The sequence below is a fragment of the Lepidochelys kempii genome, chromosome 1, assembly GCF_965140265.1.
Source record: "Lepidochelys kempii isolate rLepKem1 chromosome 1, rLepKem1.hap2, whole genome shotgun sequence".
Taxonomy (NCBI): Eukaryota; Metazoa; Chordata; order Testudines; family Cheloniidae; genus Lepidochelys; species Lepidochelys kempii.
In genome coordinates, this window is record NC_133256.1 from 132,930,375 (window position 1) to 132,949,780 (window position 19,406).

The 19,406-nt window shown below is 40.7% G+C and overlaps 1 protein-coding gene across 2 annotated transcripts in view; it reads right to left on the reverse strand.

Annotated features, from left to right (window-relative positions):
* The window catches only part of ARHGAP6 (Rho GTPase activating protein 6), a 500,241-nt gene that overhangs the window by 318,909 nt on the left and 161,926 nt on the right, over window positions 1-19,406 (reverse strand). Inside the window, exon 1 of one of the 2 annotated variants that reach the window (XM_073354791.1) lies at window positions 3,452-3,470. The exons of the other annotated variant lie outside the window; for it this stretch is intronic. Within the exon in view, the coding sequence (XP_073210892.1) occupies window positions 3,452-3,463 (12 nt within the window). The 5' untranslated portion in view covers window positions 3,464-3,470. Of the gene's footprint in view, window positions 1-3,451; window positions 3,471-19,406 lie in introns of those variants that run through there. 2 annotated transcript variants of the gene reach the window in all.

Sequence of the window (19,406 nt, forward strand, 5' to 3'; positions counted from 1 at the left end):
AATACTGGCACAATTTTTGGCAAGCGGAGATGATAGAAATGGATATCTTGTTCCTGAGGGTAACCAAGAATGCAAGGGTGCAGCTCCTGTATGCATTCAGTTTCAGACTGGGTCCGTATGCTGCTTGACTGCAGAAGTAATTGCAGATTGGGGGAAGAAACAAGGCAGCCCTCCCAAGGAACCTTTGGCAGAGAATTGCAGAGTACATCCAGGAAACTTTCCTAGAGATATCTATGGAAGATTCCCGGGATATTCCAATGTGCATTAACAAACTTTTCCACAAGGGCCCCTCTGCCTAGCTGCACAGAGGAATGAGATGCAGATGCAAACAGTGCTAGTCTTGGTCATTTCTATCCCTTATCCCTCTTCTACCCTGTTTAAAAAAAAAAGACCGGTCTCATATCACCTTGCAGTATAGAACCACAAGTACTTACTGGAGCTCCCCTCTCCTTCATCAATTTGACCTCCTCATCCACCACTTCATCCTTAGGGTTCACTCTGCTGGCTGCTGCCTCCAGCCCCCCTGAAGTATCCACCATAGGGCACTTGGTGGTGAAGGTTGGGTTGCCACTTAGGATGATATGCAGCTCCTTGTAGAAGCAGCATGTCTTTGGTGATGAAACAGACCAATGATTGGCCTTCCTTGCCTTCTGGTACGCCTGCAAGGGCATTGTGGAACACCTCCTGGAGGCTACTTAGGGTACAGTGACTACACTGACACTGAATCGCTTTAACTTTGTTGCAAAAAGCTCTATGCCTCTCGTCAAGGTGGTTTTATTATGTCAGCGTAGCAGGAGAATTAAATCAGTGGGAGGAGCATAGCAGTGTGTAAACCTCCTCTGTTTGGTCAATGAATGCTGCCTTTTGTTGACAAAACTGTGTAGCTTAGACATGGCCTACTTCAGAAACTAAAGTTAACATTAACCACCCAATTCAGAAACACTGGTGAAGTTCTTTGGCTGAGACAGCTTAAACAAATTTCCAGCTATTTTTCCCCCATCTATCAGTTTGATCATTAATTTCCTTCCACTGCAGTAGTTTAGTATGATTTCATTTGTGTTTTGAGGATGACATTATTCCTTTATAAAGTGTTAAAAAAATTAGGGTCAGATTCTGACACTCAGTTGTTTATTTCCCTAGTAGTCCCATTTGCAATCAGTGGGACCACTCACAGGGTAAGGTTCTAATCAACAGGCGTCAGGTTGGCAGAAACTGGTCCTAAATAAGCAAAAGTCAAATGTTATCCTCTCCAGCAGCCACTGTGTTCTAAAGCAAGCACATTACCAGCATGCAAATTTGTGATCGTTCTGTTGGAAGCCCCTCAGAACAAACATGCTGTTTTGTTTGAGTTTCAGCAAAGAAATTAAGACTGAGCTAATCCAAATGTTATTTTAGCTCTAGCTATTCTCCTATTTCACTATAATTGATAGCACCCTGTTCAGTTTGAATAGCTTTGGACTTAATTTCACAAATCTCTATGAGTTAACAACTACAGTCGGAAAATTTCAGCCGTGATCTTGTCAAGTCTGACAAGCTAAGCACTTGGGGTCAAATTAGACCAGTCACACTAGTTCTGGCACTTCGTTCCTGGAGGCTGCTATCTTGACGGCAAACATCTAATTTTTTTTTTTTTTTTTTTGGAGGAGAGGGCGGGAGAGGTGACATGCTGTTGTTTTTTTTATTTTTTAATATAAGTGTCTAGCCTTCATGGCTGCACAGAAAATCTTAACAATGTGATCTCCTGTAAACTGCTGGTGCAGAGATGTTCTGAACACAACCTGAAACAATACCTCAGAGAGGTGTGACCTTCCTTTGGTCTTAACAAAGAGTTATTAACTTGTAAGTCAGATGATGTTAATTTGAAAAATACTGGTAGCTCTAGCTGGGTCCGTGGATACTGTTGCATCCACAGAAACCTGGTCCAGGTCCAGAAATCAGGTCCACGTATCTCACTTGGCTGAGAGTGCAGCTGGCACCTAAGACCACTCCACCTGCCAGAACCCACAGCAGCCTCTCTGAGCACCAGGGAGAGACAACAAGCTTTTGTGCTAGCTGGGAGGAGTAAGGAATTAGATGGAGCGGGGGGTATGGGAAGGGGGATGTAAGATTGGCAGGGAGCTGTGACACAGTGGGAGGGATGGGGGAGGATTGCCTGGACCTCCTCTTCTTGGATGGGGTTGCCTGAACTCCTGCTCACTCCAGATTGCAGTGGCAACATCATCCTGAGGAATCCTGGGGAGGGAAGGCATCCAGCAAGGCTGGATGTGGGGCCCAGAGTGAGAGGGAAGGAACAGTGCTGGACACAGGGCAGAGAGAGAGAGCAGAGGGGAGTAGTGTTGGACATGGGGCAGAGAGGGGAAGACCCTAGAATCCCAACTCCACAAAAGCCTTGGACTAGTAGGGAGGAGTAAGGAGAGATGGGGGGAGGCAGGGGCTGCTTGGAGGGGAACATAGTGGAGGGAGGGGGATGGGAGGGAGGGCAGACACTCCCACTTTCCTGGGTTTGCAAAAAGAAAAGGAGGACTTGTGGCACCTTAGAGACTAACCAATTTATTTGAGCATAAGCTTGTCGAAAGCTCATGCTCAAATAAATTGGTTAGTCTCTAAGGTGCCACAAGTACTCCTTTTCTTTTTGCGAATACAGACTAACACGGCTGTTACTCTGAAACCTTTCCTGGGTTTCACCATCGTAATAATCGTAAGTCTTCTGACACTGCACTAACTTGCTGCTGTGCTGCTACAACTGAAGAATGGCATAATCAGTCTTTTGTACAGTATATGTTTATAGCAGAGACTTAGTTTAGTCAGTGTAAGAAGTATGATTGTTATTAAGTCTCTACCTGACCACTAAGGTGGCTACTGGCACATCCCCAGAACACAGGACGTCCCTCCTCCGATGGCCAGGGGCCACCTGCGTCATCACGCCACATGGATGCTGCCCTCACCTGTGCCCCTGCTGGTATCCTTCTGCATCCAGAGTCTTGCTCATTTTCACTGGACAAAGCCATATCCGGGTCCTACTGATCAGGAACACCGCTCCACAAAAGGAGAACTGTCTGGTCTTGAACTGGATGAATGCCCCCACTACTGACTTCACAGTAAAAATGTCACAGCTGCTTTAAGTGCTCTTAACTAATGCGAATTTATGGTGATTACCTGCTGGAAATACCCTGGGGGTACCAGCCTGGGCCCTCTCTCACCCCCATCCCTTCTGGGAAGGCAGTGACCCCACTGACTGAAACTTTCTCTCCCTTCCCCCCATCTCTCTCAATTGTTCATTAAGAAGATAGACCTACATTACAGAATCTACATGTCATTATCCAGTGGTATGTAACTTTGAAGTGCCATATCTTAAATAACAGGAGATGAAGAACTCTTTGCTCATGAAGGCAGAGTCCTCTTCCTTTCTAAATAAAGTTGGGACATACAATGGACTTTGAAGCCAACTTACCCTCCCCATCATATCCTCTATGCTGGATTAGCAGTCATCAAGTAATAGCGTTCATACCTAGACTTTACAGGAAGTGAGTGTATACATGATGGACCCTTGGAGGAGGGATTGGAATAGAGTCTCACTCACAGTTATGACCTCAGGCATTAGGATGTTGGTATAAAGGCAGAGCTCATGATAGCTGAGGGGAGAGAGAAAGAGAAAGAGAGACACTGTAATCACCAATTTACCAGAACTATAACTATTAGATTTAATCTACCTAGATCGGCTGTTGCCTACCCCATATACTAGATATGATGTTATTTCATTTACCTTGGAGTTAGTTGATCTAGTAATACATTTTGTTTTAAGATTTTTTTCTTTTATTCTGTACAGTGTCCAAGTATGCTGGGATAGTCACTGTGGACCATTCTTGAAAGCAAACTTCTGACCTCTAGCAAGACACAAGAGGAGGTTAACAGGAACCTGGCCCGCAGCATTGACTACAAGACAAAGGGCAAAAGACCACTCCATCCCCAAGAAGCTGTGTAAACAGACTGACTGCAGTCAGTAAGGAATATGGGGAAAGACTAGTGACAAAGTAGAGCAGGGAAATGCAATTACATTAGTATACATAAAAAGAAAAGGAGTACTTGTGGCATCTTAGAGACTAACAAATTTATTTGAGCATAAGCTTTCGTAAGCTACAGCTCACTTCATCGGATGCATTCCTATTAACCAAGATTTTCCCCTCAAAGCATTTGGGTTGTTTCCCTGGCAGAGTGAATTGATCACCATGGCTTCCAAATGGTCAGGAAGATTTGGACTCCGAAGAGTTAACTATTTACTATAAAGTTACACATCAGTACTAGACTATAACTCAAAATCATGACCAAGATTACATCCAATTTCTCTGGGAAGTGAAAAGTTCCTAAGGAGATCTACCACCTACTACTCAGCTTGAGAAGCGTTTAAGAGAATGTGAAGAACCACAAGGAAACATTCCAGGGACATCTACTGCTGCAATTCTGTCAATTGTTTCACAAATCTTAACTCTTATTGAGTGGATCTATCTGCTGGTAAGGATGAGAAAAAATGTCAACCAATACTTCAAAATGATCCACAGAAAATGATCAGAAAAGTGAACCATTATTTTAATCTGGTGATGGACAAACAATTCCCTTTCATTTTATATTCGGTCCAGGCTGGTGCTGTCTTCTGTTTCTGTTGTTGACAATTCACTCCATCCACAATAAATAAGGGCTCTGGTAGGAATGGCACTGAGTTATTCACTACAACTGGATTTGATAGATAGGAAAAGGCACATGAACACATACAAAGGCATGCTCTTTCTCCTGCTCAAAGTTAGTTTTTCAACAATGGGCTGCCTATCTCTCACACAAAATCAGTAACAACGTCATTGACCGTATCGACTCAGGGAGCAAAAAACACAAGTGAAACAGAATTGATTGTTCTTCCAGCATATTGTTGACTGCACCCTGACTCTTGATTGTGAAGAAATGGCATTATGGGGGTATAACAAGAGAGTGAAAAGTCAATCAAAAGAGGAAACACTCTTGCAACCCTTGATTTACTTCAACAATAGGATGGAACATTCCACAAATTGGCATGGAATGAAGATAGAAACAAATATACTTCAAAAACATTCAAAAATTAAATACTAGAGATGGCTGCATCTTGTGTCAGTAATGTCATTGTCACGCTGTCCTGAGTGGTCCACAACTGTGAATTGCAACCTCAGGGCAGACTGTCAAGAAGCAGGGAAGAGACCCCAAACTGGTTGTATGTTCTATAATTAAATTTCACCAACCCAGTAACAAGTGTGAATTCTCAAAGCACTGTAAGTCTTACCATGTAGTCACAGATCATTCCAGTCTATGCTATACACCAAAGATCACAAAAGATTCAGGTTGTTTCCAGTCCCAAGAGACCAATCACTTACCCCAGGTCAATTTGTACCTTAGATCTCTCACCAAAAACAATACTTGTAGCCAATCCCATAATAAACTAACTAAAAAATTTATCAACTAGAAAAAGAAATGAGCTATTACAAGGTTAAAGCAGGCAAGCATATATGCACAAATGAGTTGCAGTCTGAGGTTTTAAAAGGTGACAGAGTTGTCAGCTCTGAATGTCTGCTCTGTCAGCTCTGAATGTCTTTTAGGGCTAACCCAGGTTGACCCTGGAGAACTCTGCTTTTGTTTCCTAGCTCCAGCCCTGTCAGAGTCCAAACAGCACAAGAGAGACGAAAAATTTTCATGTCAACTATTTTTATTTATTTCTTTCAGAATTCAAACTGACAGGATGAGCTCTTTGTATTGTGATGTCCCACAATGGTCCATTTAGTTTTGATAAGCCTTCTTGATGAGCGGGAGATGATTCCTCCTGTCAGGTGATAACTGCAAAATGTTTGCTGTGAAAGCAAAAACTTACATATTACCTTACAGCATGTGATAAACAAATTATAAGTGAGATTAATGCATTCAGCAATTTACAAGCATTTTATAAAGTCACTGTTATAAATTTGATATCCATCTTAACACATATGTGAAACAGACTGATTTCCAGCAATGAATTTGTGAGTGCTCAGCCTAAAGCCTTGGCAAGAGCTGGCACTTGCTTTGCCAGCATCACAATCATAAAAGAAGAAGTCTTGTGGGCAGGCAAGTTTGTTCTAATGGCCAATGAATCTGAGGACCTCTCACAAAGCACACACAGATAGAAAGCTGCTCAATGTAGATGTTCATATAGATAAAGTAAAAGAAAGGTTTTGCTGGGCTTTCTATAGCAAAAGAAATGTTGGATGAAATTAATAAGGGCTCTCGATCAAAAATTGCATAGCACAATGTTACTTTGATGCCAACGTGATGTCTGCCAAAATGAATGATATCCAAACTTATGAGAAGGCAGCCAGAATCTATGCCCTTACATTCACTACATGACACATTGGTTGAATCTGGTTGTTGTTTACCTAGCATGAGGGATCTGTCAGATCAACAAAATGTTTAGATTTATAGAGACAGTACATTCCTTTTTCAGCATCTCTTCAAAGAGAGTACCAATGTATTCATGAGGGTCCAGGAACTTCATGGAGTACGCAAACAGGAGATTGCTGTCATGGGTGATATTCGTTGGATATGTCTTTTCGGATACATTTGTGAACTGATTTATTGCATCCCAAAGACACTGGAGATACTGGGTGAGTGATTGACATGCTGGCTGATTCAAGTACTGGGAAAGACACAGATGGGTTGCTAGCAGGGATTTCATCCTTAACACCATTGCACTTAATTATGATTATGTTAAGCATCTTGCAAGAAAGACAACCAATCTCCGAAAGCCTACAGAAGAACAGAATGCTTGATAGGGCACTGTCACACAGGGAAAGTATTCTAGTGAATCTGGTGGAATTGCGATCACCTGGATGGTTTGCTAAGATTTGGATGGTTGTTACTGGTATAGCATGTAAGGCTCATGTACAGGAAGAAACACCAAGGTGATGGAAGAAGGCATCCACAGTATCAGGCCAACTAAATTCCAGCTCTATAATGTCTGAAGCAGCAAGAAGGCAAGCAGATGTGCATCAATGATGATGTTCAGTTATATTATCACAGAATCGTATTTGCGGAGATTGTCTTATCAGTCAACTCAATGAGAGATTTACAGACAATCGTGGCTATATCTGCACTGGATCCCTTTTGTGAGATGTTCCTCAATATGTACACAGAGTTACTTCCCTAGCTGATGTTTCTGGAATTTGTACTGATTTTTTACAGCACCTCCGTATACACACTAAATGCTTACTTGCAAGATTATCTCTGACAATGTCACAAGTGATCTAAGAACTGAGTGATAGAGGAGTTCCAGAAGTGTGAGATTTACTTAAGATGGCAATAACCTTCCCTGTGAATTTGTCTAATTTTGATTTCATTCCACACAATGAACAGAATCAAGAACTATACACTCAACGATGTCACAGGAAAGACTGAATTACCTGGCTGTGATTGCAATAGAGCTGAATCAGTCTTACAAAATAGATTTGAATAGACTGACAGACGTATGCACTCAAATGCACCCAAGATGACTAATGTTATAACAGGCTGTTAAAAAGATGGAAAATGACATCTGAAAATAAGCTGTGAATACAGAGCATTTATTGTATTATGCAATGTTATGCATCATAACTTTGTTATTACTAGTTGAGTATCATAACTAATGAGATTAAACTTGTTGAAATAATAATTTTTAACAATAAATGTTGATAAATGATACATGCTCTTTGCATTTTTTGTTGGTTAAGCTCATTCCTAAAATATCTGATACTTTCTGTTTTCGACAACGACAAAAACACTTTCAGAAAAGCCTTGCTACCAATATTCTGCTACTTCAGCTTCCAGCCAGCATCATAAAACTGAAACCACAGGGGTAAAAGATAATAGCTAATCGAACACTACTCCAAAAAAAGTTTTGAGTTTGCATTTTCATCTTGATTCTTACTGATTTTGAATGGTCTTACCCACCACACTCAGTTTTCTGAACATTTAAAAGATATAGTGTGTCAATGGTAGTAATTCATTACCTATGACAAAAATGCTCAGTACAGAGAGAACTTTTGCAGCATGTGACCTTGTATTTCTTCTCTGAGACATGTGCTCCAAAAAACCCAACAGGATTCTGAACATTTTGGAGACTCAAACCTTTGAACCTTCAAGACGAAAAAATTCTAAATTAGGAATCAAAACATTTTCTGTTTCCTAGCAGAACTTTAAAAGCACACAAAACACTCTACGCAATCAGTGAGCTAGCTGAAAACTGGATTTTATCATCCAAGATGTCATAAAATGCCATTCCAAATGAGATATATTAACATTTTAAATTAATGGAGTCCTAAAGATAAAAGTCCTAAAGATACTTTTAAGAGCAAAATGTGAACACTGTTGCCATAATAAGGCTGACTTGTGGCATGTTTTGGGGGGATTTTTATATGTCTTTGGATGAGTGAATTTAACCACCCAAGAAGCATAATAATCCCCCAGCATACATTCATTGTGCAGCATTTTATTGATACAATGAAATGGAAGCTACGTAAAAGAAAGACATACATGAGGAAGGTCAGACCTGTGCATTTAGCGTGTATTCTTGATACCATTATGAGATAACAGACAGGCAATCAGGAAGTTCCACTTACAATACATTCAAAGACATTTTCAACAAACTTGATACAGTAAATCCCGATTGACTGCAATCCCTCTCCTCTTCTGCAATGAATCACACTCCTATGATATGTACTAGAGAACCAACAAAATTGTCCCCCTCAGCTCTTGCAAATCATTTAACGCTGAATTGTCTGGAACTGTACACAACAAATGGAAATTAGGAGATGTTAATCACAACACAGATTTATCTTAATACAAACTGTTAGAAACAACTGTCATATTTAGCACACTTAGTGCATGAACCGTTTAGCAGCTCTTCATCTTACTGCAGCTAATACAAACCAGATTTATTTCCCTCTTTCGGTTTGCAAATTCACCAGATGGGTACCACACTAGGTCTGTTTATATATTTTTGGCTTTATATCAAACAGGGATTTGGAAGGGGAATATTTGGTGTTGGTAACATGTATTTCATGGGCGTTCTGTTTACACAGCCAGCAGGGCAGTGAACACTCAGGAAGGTTCTTAACATAGGAAGTCAGATTACAAAACACTCTAAATATTTCTCTTTAGCCAGCCAGTACTGTTGATATGGAAATGTAGGGTGACCAGACAGCAAGTGTGAAAAATTGGGACGGGGTGGCGGTGGAGGTGGGGATGAGGGTAATAGATGCCTATATAAGACAAAGCCCCAAATATTGGGACTGTCCCTATAAAATCGGGACATCTGGTCACCCTATGGAAATGCTGAATACACAAAATGCCAATGGCTCCAGAATAGAAATGGGGAGGAGGGGACAAACATAGAGTTGCAAGACAACAACAGGACCACGGCAGTAGCCACTGAATGACAACATCTGAAAATAATAAGAAACAGAACTTTACATTTATACCAGATAACAAGTTACACTTGTAATGAACCTCCTCGGTGGGCTTGTCTGCACTTACAGCTATATGAGGCTGGGGGAGGCTAAGCCTCCACAAAAAAGGCTGACCATGCATATGGTTGCCAACTTTCTACTCGCACAAAACCAAACACCCTTGCCCCGCCCCTCCTCCGAGGCCACTCCCCTTCTCCGAGGCCCTACCCCCACTCACTCCATCCCCCTCTCCCTCTGTTGCTCGCTCTCCCAACACTCACTCACTCACTCATTTTCACCGAACTAGCTCAGGGGGTTGGAGTGTGGGAGGGGGTGAGGGCTCCGGCTGGGGGTGCAGGCTATGGAGTGGGCCAGAGATGAGGGGTTTGGTGTGTAGGAGGGGGCTCTGGCCTGGAGAGGTGGAGCCAAGGGGTTCAGAGTATGGGAGGAGGCTCTGGGCTGAGACAGGGGTGTGGGAAAGGGTTTGGAGGGCAGGAAGGGGATCAGGGCTGTGGCAGGGAGCGTGAGGGCTCCAGCTGGGGATGCAGGCTCTGGGGTGGGCTCGAGGATGAGGGGTTTGGGGTGCAGGAGGGGGCTCCAGGTTTGGGGGGGGCTCAGGGCTGGGGCAGAGGATTGGGGCTCCGGTTTGAGGTGCGGGCTTACCTCAGGCGGCTCCTGGTCAGTGGCGCAACAGGGCTAAGGCAGGCTCCCTGCCCGTCCTGGCTCCGCACTGCGCCCCAGCCAGCAGGTCTGGCTCTTAGGCGGGGGGGTGGTGCCAGGAGACTCTGCGTGCTGCTCTCCCCCGCAGGCACCCTCCCCAGCTCCCATTGGCCACGGTTCCCGGCCAATGGGAGTGCGGAGCCGGTGATCGGCGCAGGGGCAGCACGTGGAGCTCCATGGGCCACCCCGTCTAGGAGCTGGATCTGCTGGCCGCTTCCAGGTCGCAGTATGTGCCAGGATAGGTAGGGACTAGCCTGCCTTAGGCCCACAGCACCGCTAACTGGGAGCCACCTTCGGTAAGCATCATATGCCCTATTCATGAACAATGTTGCCTCCAGGTTTTTTGGTGTGGGGTGGGTTTTTTTTGAGATAATCAGTCACGCTTACACATTGCAGTAGTGTCCTACTTTAGAATTTTCTTTACATTTCTAAATGGAATAATGCAGCCTTCCTTTAAGCCATTACAATACATCTGCCATGCCCATTATTTTACAGTGCTCGAGAACGCTAGATGCCTTACAATAAGGGTAAATTTAACGAGGTCCCTTCCTTAAAACATTTACAATCTAGAGGGGTAACAAACTGGGAGTTCACAGGTTTCTCCTCCTCCTTTTGCACTTGATCCAAAGCCTATTGGTCCTCAGTGGGCTTTTGGTACTCAGACTGGTGAACACTGGCATGTTTTGATAGATGAGAGAAGCAAAATTAGCTAAGGGTCATAAGCCATGTGGTGTTAGAAACCTTTCCAGTAGCAGAGGTTTATGTGAAATTAATTTTGTGGGAAGAAATTTAAAGGATTATTGTTGTATGTTTGATCCTTGTGGTATGTGGATTGGGGGTCCTGCATTTTTGTTAGAAAAAGATTGAAGCATGTGGAAACTTCGTGATGAGTGGAGATGTTATTTTTGTATTGAGAAATTTACCCAGTAGAAGAAGGGTAATATGAATTTTGTGCATGGTTGATTTACTCTAATATATACAATGTATTCGTTCATTTTGTGATGTTAATGAAACTCTGGATTTTCACACTAACTACAGTGTTGGGTCAAAGGGAGGGGGAGAAAACAAGCCAATGGAACATGCTTTTTACACAGCTGAGGGGAGGGGAGGATTTTGAGTCTTTTCCACTCCTGGGGCACTCCAGTAACTCTTTGAATAATTGTGTTGCCAACTAAAATACTTCTGACATTCCTGTGTGAGGTCACTTAATGAAAACTGTAGGTTAGGAATTTATTGCTAAAAGAGCAGTCATCAGTTCCATATCACAGAGCACTCACTTCTCTCTCACCTGCCCCTCCCACTACCTCTCCAAAACTCCTGGACTGCATACTTGGAGGTAGTAATCCTCAAGTACCTTCCCTTCTAGATAAACATGAGTCCACAAACTGTGATCTCAAACAATACTTCACATAGGTAGCCCATATAACCATGTGTGCTTGGTTTTCAGAAAGAATGTAATGATAAATAACTGTATCCATGGGTTTGCACATCTCTCATTGATGCTAGGGCCCCAACTACGCCATGCAGTTACAACCAAGTCAGGGGCCCAGGGTACACCATGCTCACCACCTGACCCAGTTACAATACGGTTAGAAGCTTTTATTGTAGACAGGATCCTCATAACTGGGTTTAAAGCCCACGCACACTAAGGTTCTAATCCATTTGCAGGGATAATGTTACACTTCAAATTTCACCTGTATTGTGAATAGGTCACAAAATGTCCTGACTCTGTTATAGATGTGGTATAAACTGAGCCTACTTCCTGATTTTAGAATTAAATTCATGGTATCTGTGTCACATTATGTTGACATGGTTTCATTACCTCAGAACACATCAAGTCAGATATTTTTAAGATTTAAGAGCTCATTCCTTTTTACTTAGATGGTCACAATAGCAAACATCCTATTGCAAATAGAAAAGTCACTTATGCATGCAAAGCAAAGGAATTTGAACTTAACTTGCAGATGTTTGTGCATCCCTAATCATTCACACATCATTGTGTTTTTATTTGGGATTTGAAATGGCTTCCTCTACCATTGCTACAGTTTTCACACGACTGTATTATTCTATATATTTAGAAGTAGCCAACCTCGCAGAAAACCATCTTCTTGCTAACTGCTGTCCAAAAGGGCACAATGTAGACATAATTATTAACATCTAGCTTCAGTTATCACATTCACCCATAACAATTCTGACTGATGCTTGTGTGCTTCTGTCTAGTTTAGCCAGGACTGAGAGATATGACCACGATAATAAAATTAGAAACTTCATCGGACTTAAAGCACAAGGAAAACAACCATAAAAAGCACTCATGGAGAATCACTGTATGTATGTTTGTGCTGTATAAGAGATCACACTACAGCCAAAGGAAGTTAGTGAGTGTTGTGTGTCATATCTTTTTGTCAGAGGAAAAAAAGGCAAAAAACAGGTGATGGCCACTTAACACTGCTTAAATAGAATCAATGAGGTGACAATCAAAAGGAAATTCTGTTGCCAAAGGCTTTATTCTTACTTCAATTTGTAGAAAATGGGAGGGTGGGGGGTGGAGTAGCAAATTGGTTGTCTTTGACCTGGAAATGATTTTGGCTCTTCACCACCAAAGGGCCTGATCCAGCCAGGTGATGAGTGCTTCCTGGAAGAAGCTGAGTGGAGGATTTAATTCCATTGACTTAACTGTGTGTTCAGGTACTCAACACCTGCTAAAAAGCCCTTGGCACCTCAGAGGCTCATAGCTGCTCCCCAACAGAAACTGGTGTGCAGTAGTGTCTCCTCAGAAGACCAGAGATAAAAACTAAGCTAAAATCACAAGCCAAATTCAATCTGGTGCCCATTTGTGTACATCATAAAACTACCACGCACCTTGCAATTTATATTCCATAACCTTTGAGGATATAACTGCACACCAGCATAAACACATACTGGCAAAATACTTTGGGCAAGTTTTGCCTTGAGCCTGCTTACATTAGGCCAGTTTACACTATTAGTTCCTAGTTTCTTGAACTCTAAGGCCATGTCTACACTATCCACTGGATTGGCGGGTAGTGATCGATCTATCAGGGATCGATTTATCGCTTCTAGTGTAGACATGATAAATCGATCCCCGATTGCTCTCTGGAACTCCACCATGGCAAGAGGCGGAAGCAGAGTCAACGGGGGAACAGCGGCTATTGATCCCGTGCCACGAGGACGCAAAGTAAATGATTCTAAGTCGATCTCAGATACGTTGACTTCAGCTACGCTATTCTCATAGCTGAAGTTGCGTATCTTAGATCAATCCCCCCCATAGTGTAGACCAGGCCTTAGTTTACTCCCACAAATTTTAATAAAAAAGAACTGTGGTTTACCTTTAAGCAGTGAGTATTTATTACAAAGACATTTTAAAAAAATCTGGATGCAGTTTTTAATTAAGTGAATTACAATCATTTTACACACACACTACCCAATTTACTTGAAAAATATTGCACTCAGAACAATAATGACATTAACTGGTAGCCAGTTAATGTACACCGAGAATTAGCCTATCTTCAGTGTTTGTCTTCTACAGTTCATGCAGTCAGTGGCCTCTGTTTTAAAAGCATAATATTCTTATATCTCTTGTCAGTACCAATTAACAATGGCTAAAATACTTTCATTGATGCATTTTTATTAGTGTAATAACCTGTTTACAAAATTGTTTTAAATTTAAAAGTTCCTTTATTTTGTCTTTCTGTTGTTCATAGATTTTGAGGGCAGAGGGGATCATTATGATCATCTCATGTGACTTCTCGCATAAACTGGTCATTGGGAAGTTTAGACTTGAAATTAGACGAAGGTTTCTAACCGTCAGAGGAGTGAAGTTATGGAATAGCCTTCCAAGGGAAGCAGTGGGGGCAAAAGATCTATCTGGCTTTAAGATTAAACTCGATAAGTTTATGGAGGAGATGGTATGATGGGATAACATGATTTTGGTAATTAATTGATCTTCAAATATTCATGGTAAATAGGCCTAATGGCCTGTGATGGGATGTTAGATGGGGTGGGATCTGAGTTACCCAGGAAAGAATTTTCTGCAGTATCTGGCTGGTGAATCTTGCCCGTATGCTCAGGGTTTAGCTGATCGCCATATTTGGGGCCGGGAAGGAATTTTCCTCCAGGGCAGATTGGAAGAGGAACCTAGATATTGGATTGGAAGTCAACCTAGATTGGAAGTCAACCTAGATATGTTGCTCAGGGGAATGAAAAATTCTTCTGTCAACCTAGTTACTGCCTCAAGAGGGTGGATTTACTACAGAAAAACGATTCCATCACTGTAACAGGTGTCTACAGTACAAGGCTACAGCACCACAGCCGCAGCGCTACAGCTGTAGTACTTGTAATGTAGACTAGTGTCTATCTTTTCTTGTTACCTTGTTTTCTAGGTTCTACCGGTCTAACTTTTATTGTCTGCTCCTCAAGGCCTGGACTGTCTTCTTACATTTATGTAAAATCCCATGCATGCAAGTGAAACTACGTGAATAAGAAATAGGAATAAAATAACCTAAATTTGGCCAAATTTAGCCTGTTCTAATGCCAGGAGTTAAAGGGAGACAAAAGTTGTGAACTCCAGTAAAACATAGCTTGCTCCTTACTTTTCCATGGTTTAGCCTTGATGACTTTTAATCTACATTCTCAATAAATAAATAAATAAATAAATAAATAAATAAGATCAACAGTGTTAACTTAAGTAAAAAGGCAGAAAAAACTTGTTTGGTCACTAAAATCAGTACAAATGATTCTGAGTACACCCTGGGAGCAGATTTATTGAGTTAAGATGCCACTTTTATACTCACTTTTCAAATTAAAACTGCACTTCGGCCTCAAATTAATTCATGTCTGTCTGACTTCAATGCACAAAAAGATTTGCCCTAGACAGGCAGTCAATCATAATTTTTCTTTAGCTTCTAGTTATTAAAAACAGACAAGGTCAAGTGCAATAGAGGTCAAGTTATTTTAATAGATGTCAATCTTTCTCCATCTCCTCTCTAAAGAAGAAAAGGAGTACTTGTGGCACCTTAGAGACTAGCCAATTTATTTGAGCATGAGCTTTCGTGAGCTACAGCTCACTTCATCGGATGCATACCGTGGAAACTGCAGCAGACTTTATATACACACAGAGAATATGAAACAATACCTCCTCCCAGCCCACTGTCCTGCTGGTAATAGCTTATCTAAAGTGATCATCAGGTTGGGCCATTTCCAGCACAAATCCAGGTTTTCTCACCCTCCACCCCCCCACACAAATTCACTCTCCTGCTGGTGATAACCCATCCAAAGTGACAACTCTTTACACAATGTGCATGATAATCAAGTTGGGCCATTTCCTGCACAAATCCAGGTTCTCTCACCCCCTCACCCCCCTCCCAAAAACCACACACACAAACTCACTCTCCTGCTGGTAATAGCTCATCCAAACTGACCACTCTCCAAGTTTAAATCCAAGTTAAACCAGAACATCTGGGGAGGGGGGGTAGGAAAAAACAAGGGGAAATAGGCTACCTAAATTAATAATATCCAATTTGCAAATGAATTCCAATTCAACAGTTTCTCGCTGGAGTCTGGATTTGAAGTTTTTTTGTTTTAAGATAGCGACCTTCATGTCTGTGATTGCGTGACCAGAGAGATTGAAGTGTTCTCCGACTGGTTTATGAATGTTATAATTCTTGACATCTGATTTGTGTCCATTTATGAATAATAAATGAATATTTGTGAACATTTATGAATAAATGGACACAAATCAGATGTCAAGAATTATAACATTCATAAACCAGTCGGAGAACACTTCAATCTCTCTGGTCACGCAATCACAGACATGAAGGTCGCTATCTTAAAACAAAAAAACTTCAAATCCAGACTCCAGCGAGAAACTGTTGAATTGGAATTCATTTGCAAATTGGATATTATTAATTTAGGTAGCCTATTTCCCCTTGTTTTTTCCTACCCCCACCTCCCCAGATGTTCTGGTTTAACTTGGATTTAAACTTGGAGAGTGGTCAGTTTGGATGAGCTATTACCAGCAGGAGAGTGAGTTTGTGTGTGTGGTTTTTGGGAGGGGGGTGAGGGGGTGAGAGAACCTGGATTTGTGCAGGAAATGGCCCAACTTGATTATCATGCACATTGTGTAAAGAGTTGTCACTTTGGATGGGTTATCACCAGCAGGAGAGTGAATTTGTGTGGGGGGGTGGAGGGTGAGAAAACCTGGATTTGTGCTGGAAATGGCCCAACCTGATGATCACTTTAGATAAGCTATTACCAGCAGGACAGTGGGCTGGGAGGAGGTATTGTTTCATATTCTCTGTGTGTATATAAAGTCTGCTGCAGTTTCCACGGTATGCATCCGATTAAGTGAGCTGTAGCTCACGAAAGCTCATGCTCAAATAAATTGGTTAGTCGCTAAGGTGCCACAAGTACTCCTTTTCTTTTTGTGAATACAGACTAACACGGCTGTTACTCTGAAACATCTCTAAAGAAGGAAAATTGATAATAGAATATTATTGGCAAATTGTTTTTGTTCTTCTTTCTGAAAATATGTATAAGAGCCCTATGCTGAATTAGAAAGAGGTTTTAATTAGGGTTGTCAATACATTTAAAAAATTAATTGCGATTAATCGCGTGATTAAAAAAATTAGTTGCAGTTAATCACACTGTTAAATAATAATAGCGTACCATTTCTTTAAATATTTTTGGATGTTTTCTACATTTTCACATATATTGATTTCAATTACAATACAGAATACAAAGTGTACAGTGCTCGCTGTATATTATTTTTATTACAAATATTCTACTGTAAAAATGATAAAAGAGTATTTTTCAGTGAGAACAGACATTTGTGTGGCACTTTTGTATCTGGCATTGCCGTAGCTATCTTTAGAAATCTCACGTTGGTACCTTCTTTGCATTTTGTCAAATATGCAGTGAAAGTGTTCTTAAAACAAACAACATGTGCTGGGTCATCATCCGAGACTGCTATAACATGAAATATTTGGTAGAAGGTGGGTAAAACACAGAGCAGGAGACACACAATTCTTCCCCAAAAAGTTCAGTCACAAATTTAATTAACACATTATTAGTTTAATGAGCATCATCAGCATGGAAGCATGTCCTCTGGAATGTTGGCAGAAGCATGAAGGAGTATACAAATGTTTAGCATATCTAGCACATAAATACTTTGCAATGCCGGCTACAAAAGTGTGAACACTGGTTCTCACTTTCAGGCGACATTGTAAATAATAAGCAGGCAGCATTGTGTCCCATAAATATAAACAAACTTGTTTGTCTTCACAATTGACTGAACAAGAAGTAGGACTGAGTGGATTTGTAGGCTCTAAAATTTTACATTGTTTGTTTTTGACTGCAGTTATGTAACAAAAAAAAATCTACATTTGTAAGTTGCACTTTCACCATAAAGAGATTGCATTGCAGTACTTGTGTGACGGAAATTGAAAAATACTTTTTCTTTTGTATATCATTTTAGAATGCAAATATTAGTAATCAATAATAATAATATGAAGTGAGCACTTTATTCTGTGTTGTAACTGTGTTGTAACTGTGTATTCTGTGTTGTAACTGAAATAAATATATTTGAAAACGTAGAAAAAATCCCAAAATATTTAATAAATTTCATTTGGTATTCTATTGCTTAACAGTGCAATTAAAACTGTGTTTGTGATTAATATTTTTTAAGCACAATTAATTTTTTTGAGTTAATCACGTGAGTTAACTGTGATTAATTGACAGCCCTAGTTTTGATTTTATCATCCTGAAGGCTCCATATACATATATCTGCACACATACATAAAAAGTCTTACATTTTTTAAGATGCAGCTCTTCCTGAGCCTCATTTATTCAGTATGGCCAACCTTGAAAAGCAATTTAAATTCTGTATCTCAGCAAATGCATTACTGTCAAACTGAGAAGCAGAAGTGATACATTTCATTTTCTTCTATTATATTAATCTTTGGCAAGAAACTGGAATAAAACTACTTCCAGAAAAATCTGCTACCATTCAGATACAACAAAAAACAATTCATAGTAGGTGCGAAGAAGACCATTTATGTTGTGATGGGTTTGAAAGAGCTTTTTCCAGTAAGTTAAAGAAACTATCGGTGCATGATGAACTCCAATATGCATTTTCTCCTTGGTCTTTGCTGCATTCACCTCACTTCATTTTTAAAATGATTGTCAAGCTAGCAATTTATTAACATTGTCATGTAGAGAAATCAACTGTAACAATGGAATAGCTAGTTTACTATCTGATTAACAAATACTAAACTTTCCAATGACCAGATCCTGGATAGTGCACCTTCTTAACTTTATGTATCTAAGTAGTTCGATTGATTTCGCTAGGAATACTTGTGTATAAAGTTAAGCTGGTGCATAAATGTTTATAGGACTGAGGCGTAAAGTGGTAAATTGAATCTCTTTAAAACATACTTTGGACTGAAGTCTGAAAGGTTAAAGAAAATAATTTGTTCTGAACTACTTATTTCAACAACAAACCCTTAAGAGGAAAGAATGAGACCAAAGACAGAAAAGCTATATTAAACAGTCTTCAGCTAATGACGTGTGTTCAATCTAAAACAGGAAAGAGTTTATTAATTTTACAGGCCTCCTTTCTAGTAATACACCCACTCACCTTCCTAAGTACTTAACCAAAGTCAGTCTAGAGTACCTCTTGTGTTACATAGAACCATATAGTTCCAAACAGGGTGTCATTCACAGACAACTACTGGACTGGTTTTCTTAGGAAACATCAAATTGGTGCCAACATTTTCAGTACCATCTTTGTTACACATCCATTAGAAAATGGAGAATATCCAGGGTTTGAGTAATACAAGATACCAACACTGGGCTAACCTGGTGCCTAATGACAAAGTTCTCTACTTCCTTAGGGAAACCTTAGTTAGATACCTAGTCCCCATCTCTCATTCTTCAGGTTGGAAGGGGGTTAGGGTGCTGTCTTATACTGTTCAATAGTAACCCCTCTAACCACCTAAGAAGTAGCACTGATAAACTTCTAAAGGAAAGTCTGCGTCAGCTAACAAAAACAGTAGCTATGATGTGGGATTTTGAGAGTGGAAGATGTAAAACAGGTGAGGTGTCCCCAGTAGTTTTGAAAAGAACATGGAGGTTTCCCAAGGAAATCAAACTGAGGTTGGCAATTGCTTCCGGATTTTGTCAGTAAAAAATGCTAACTAATGCCTT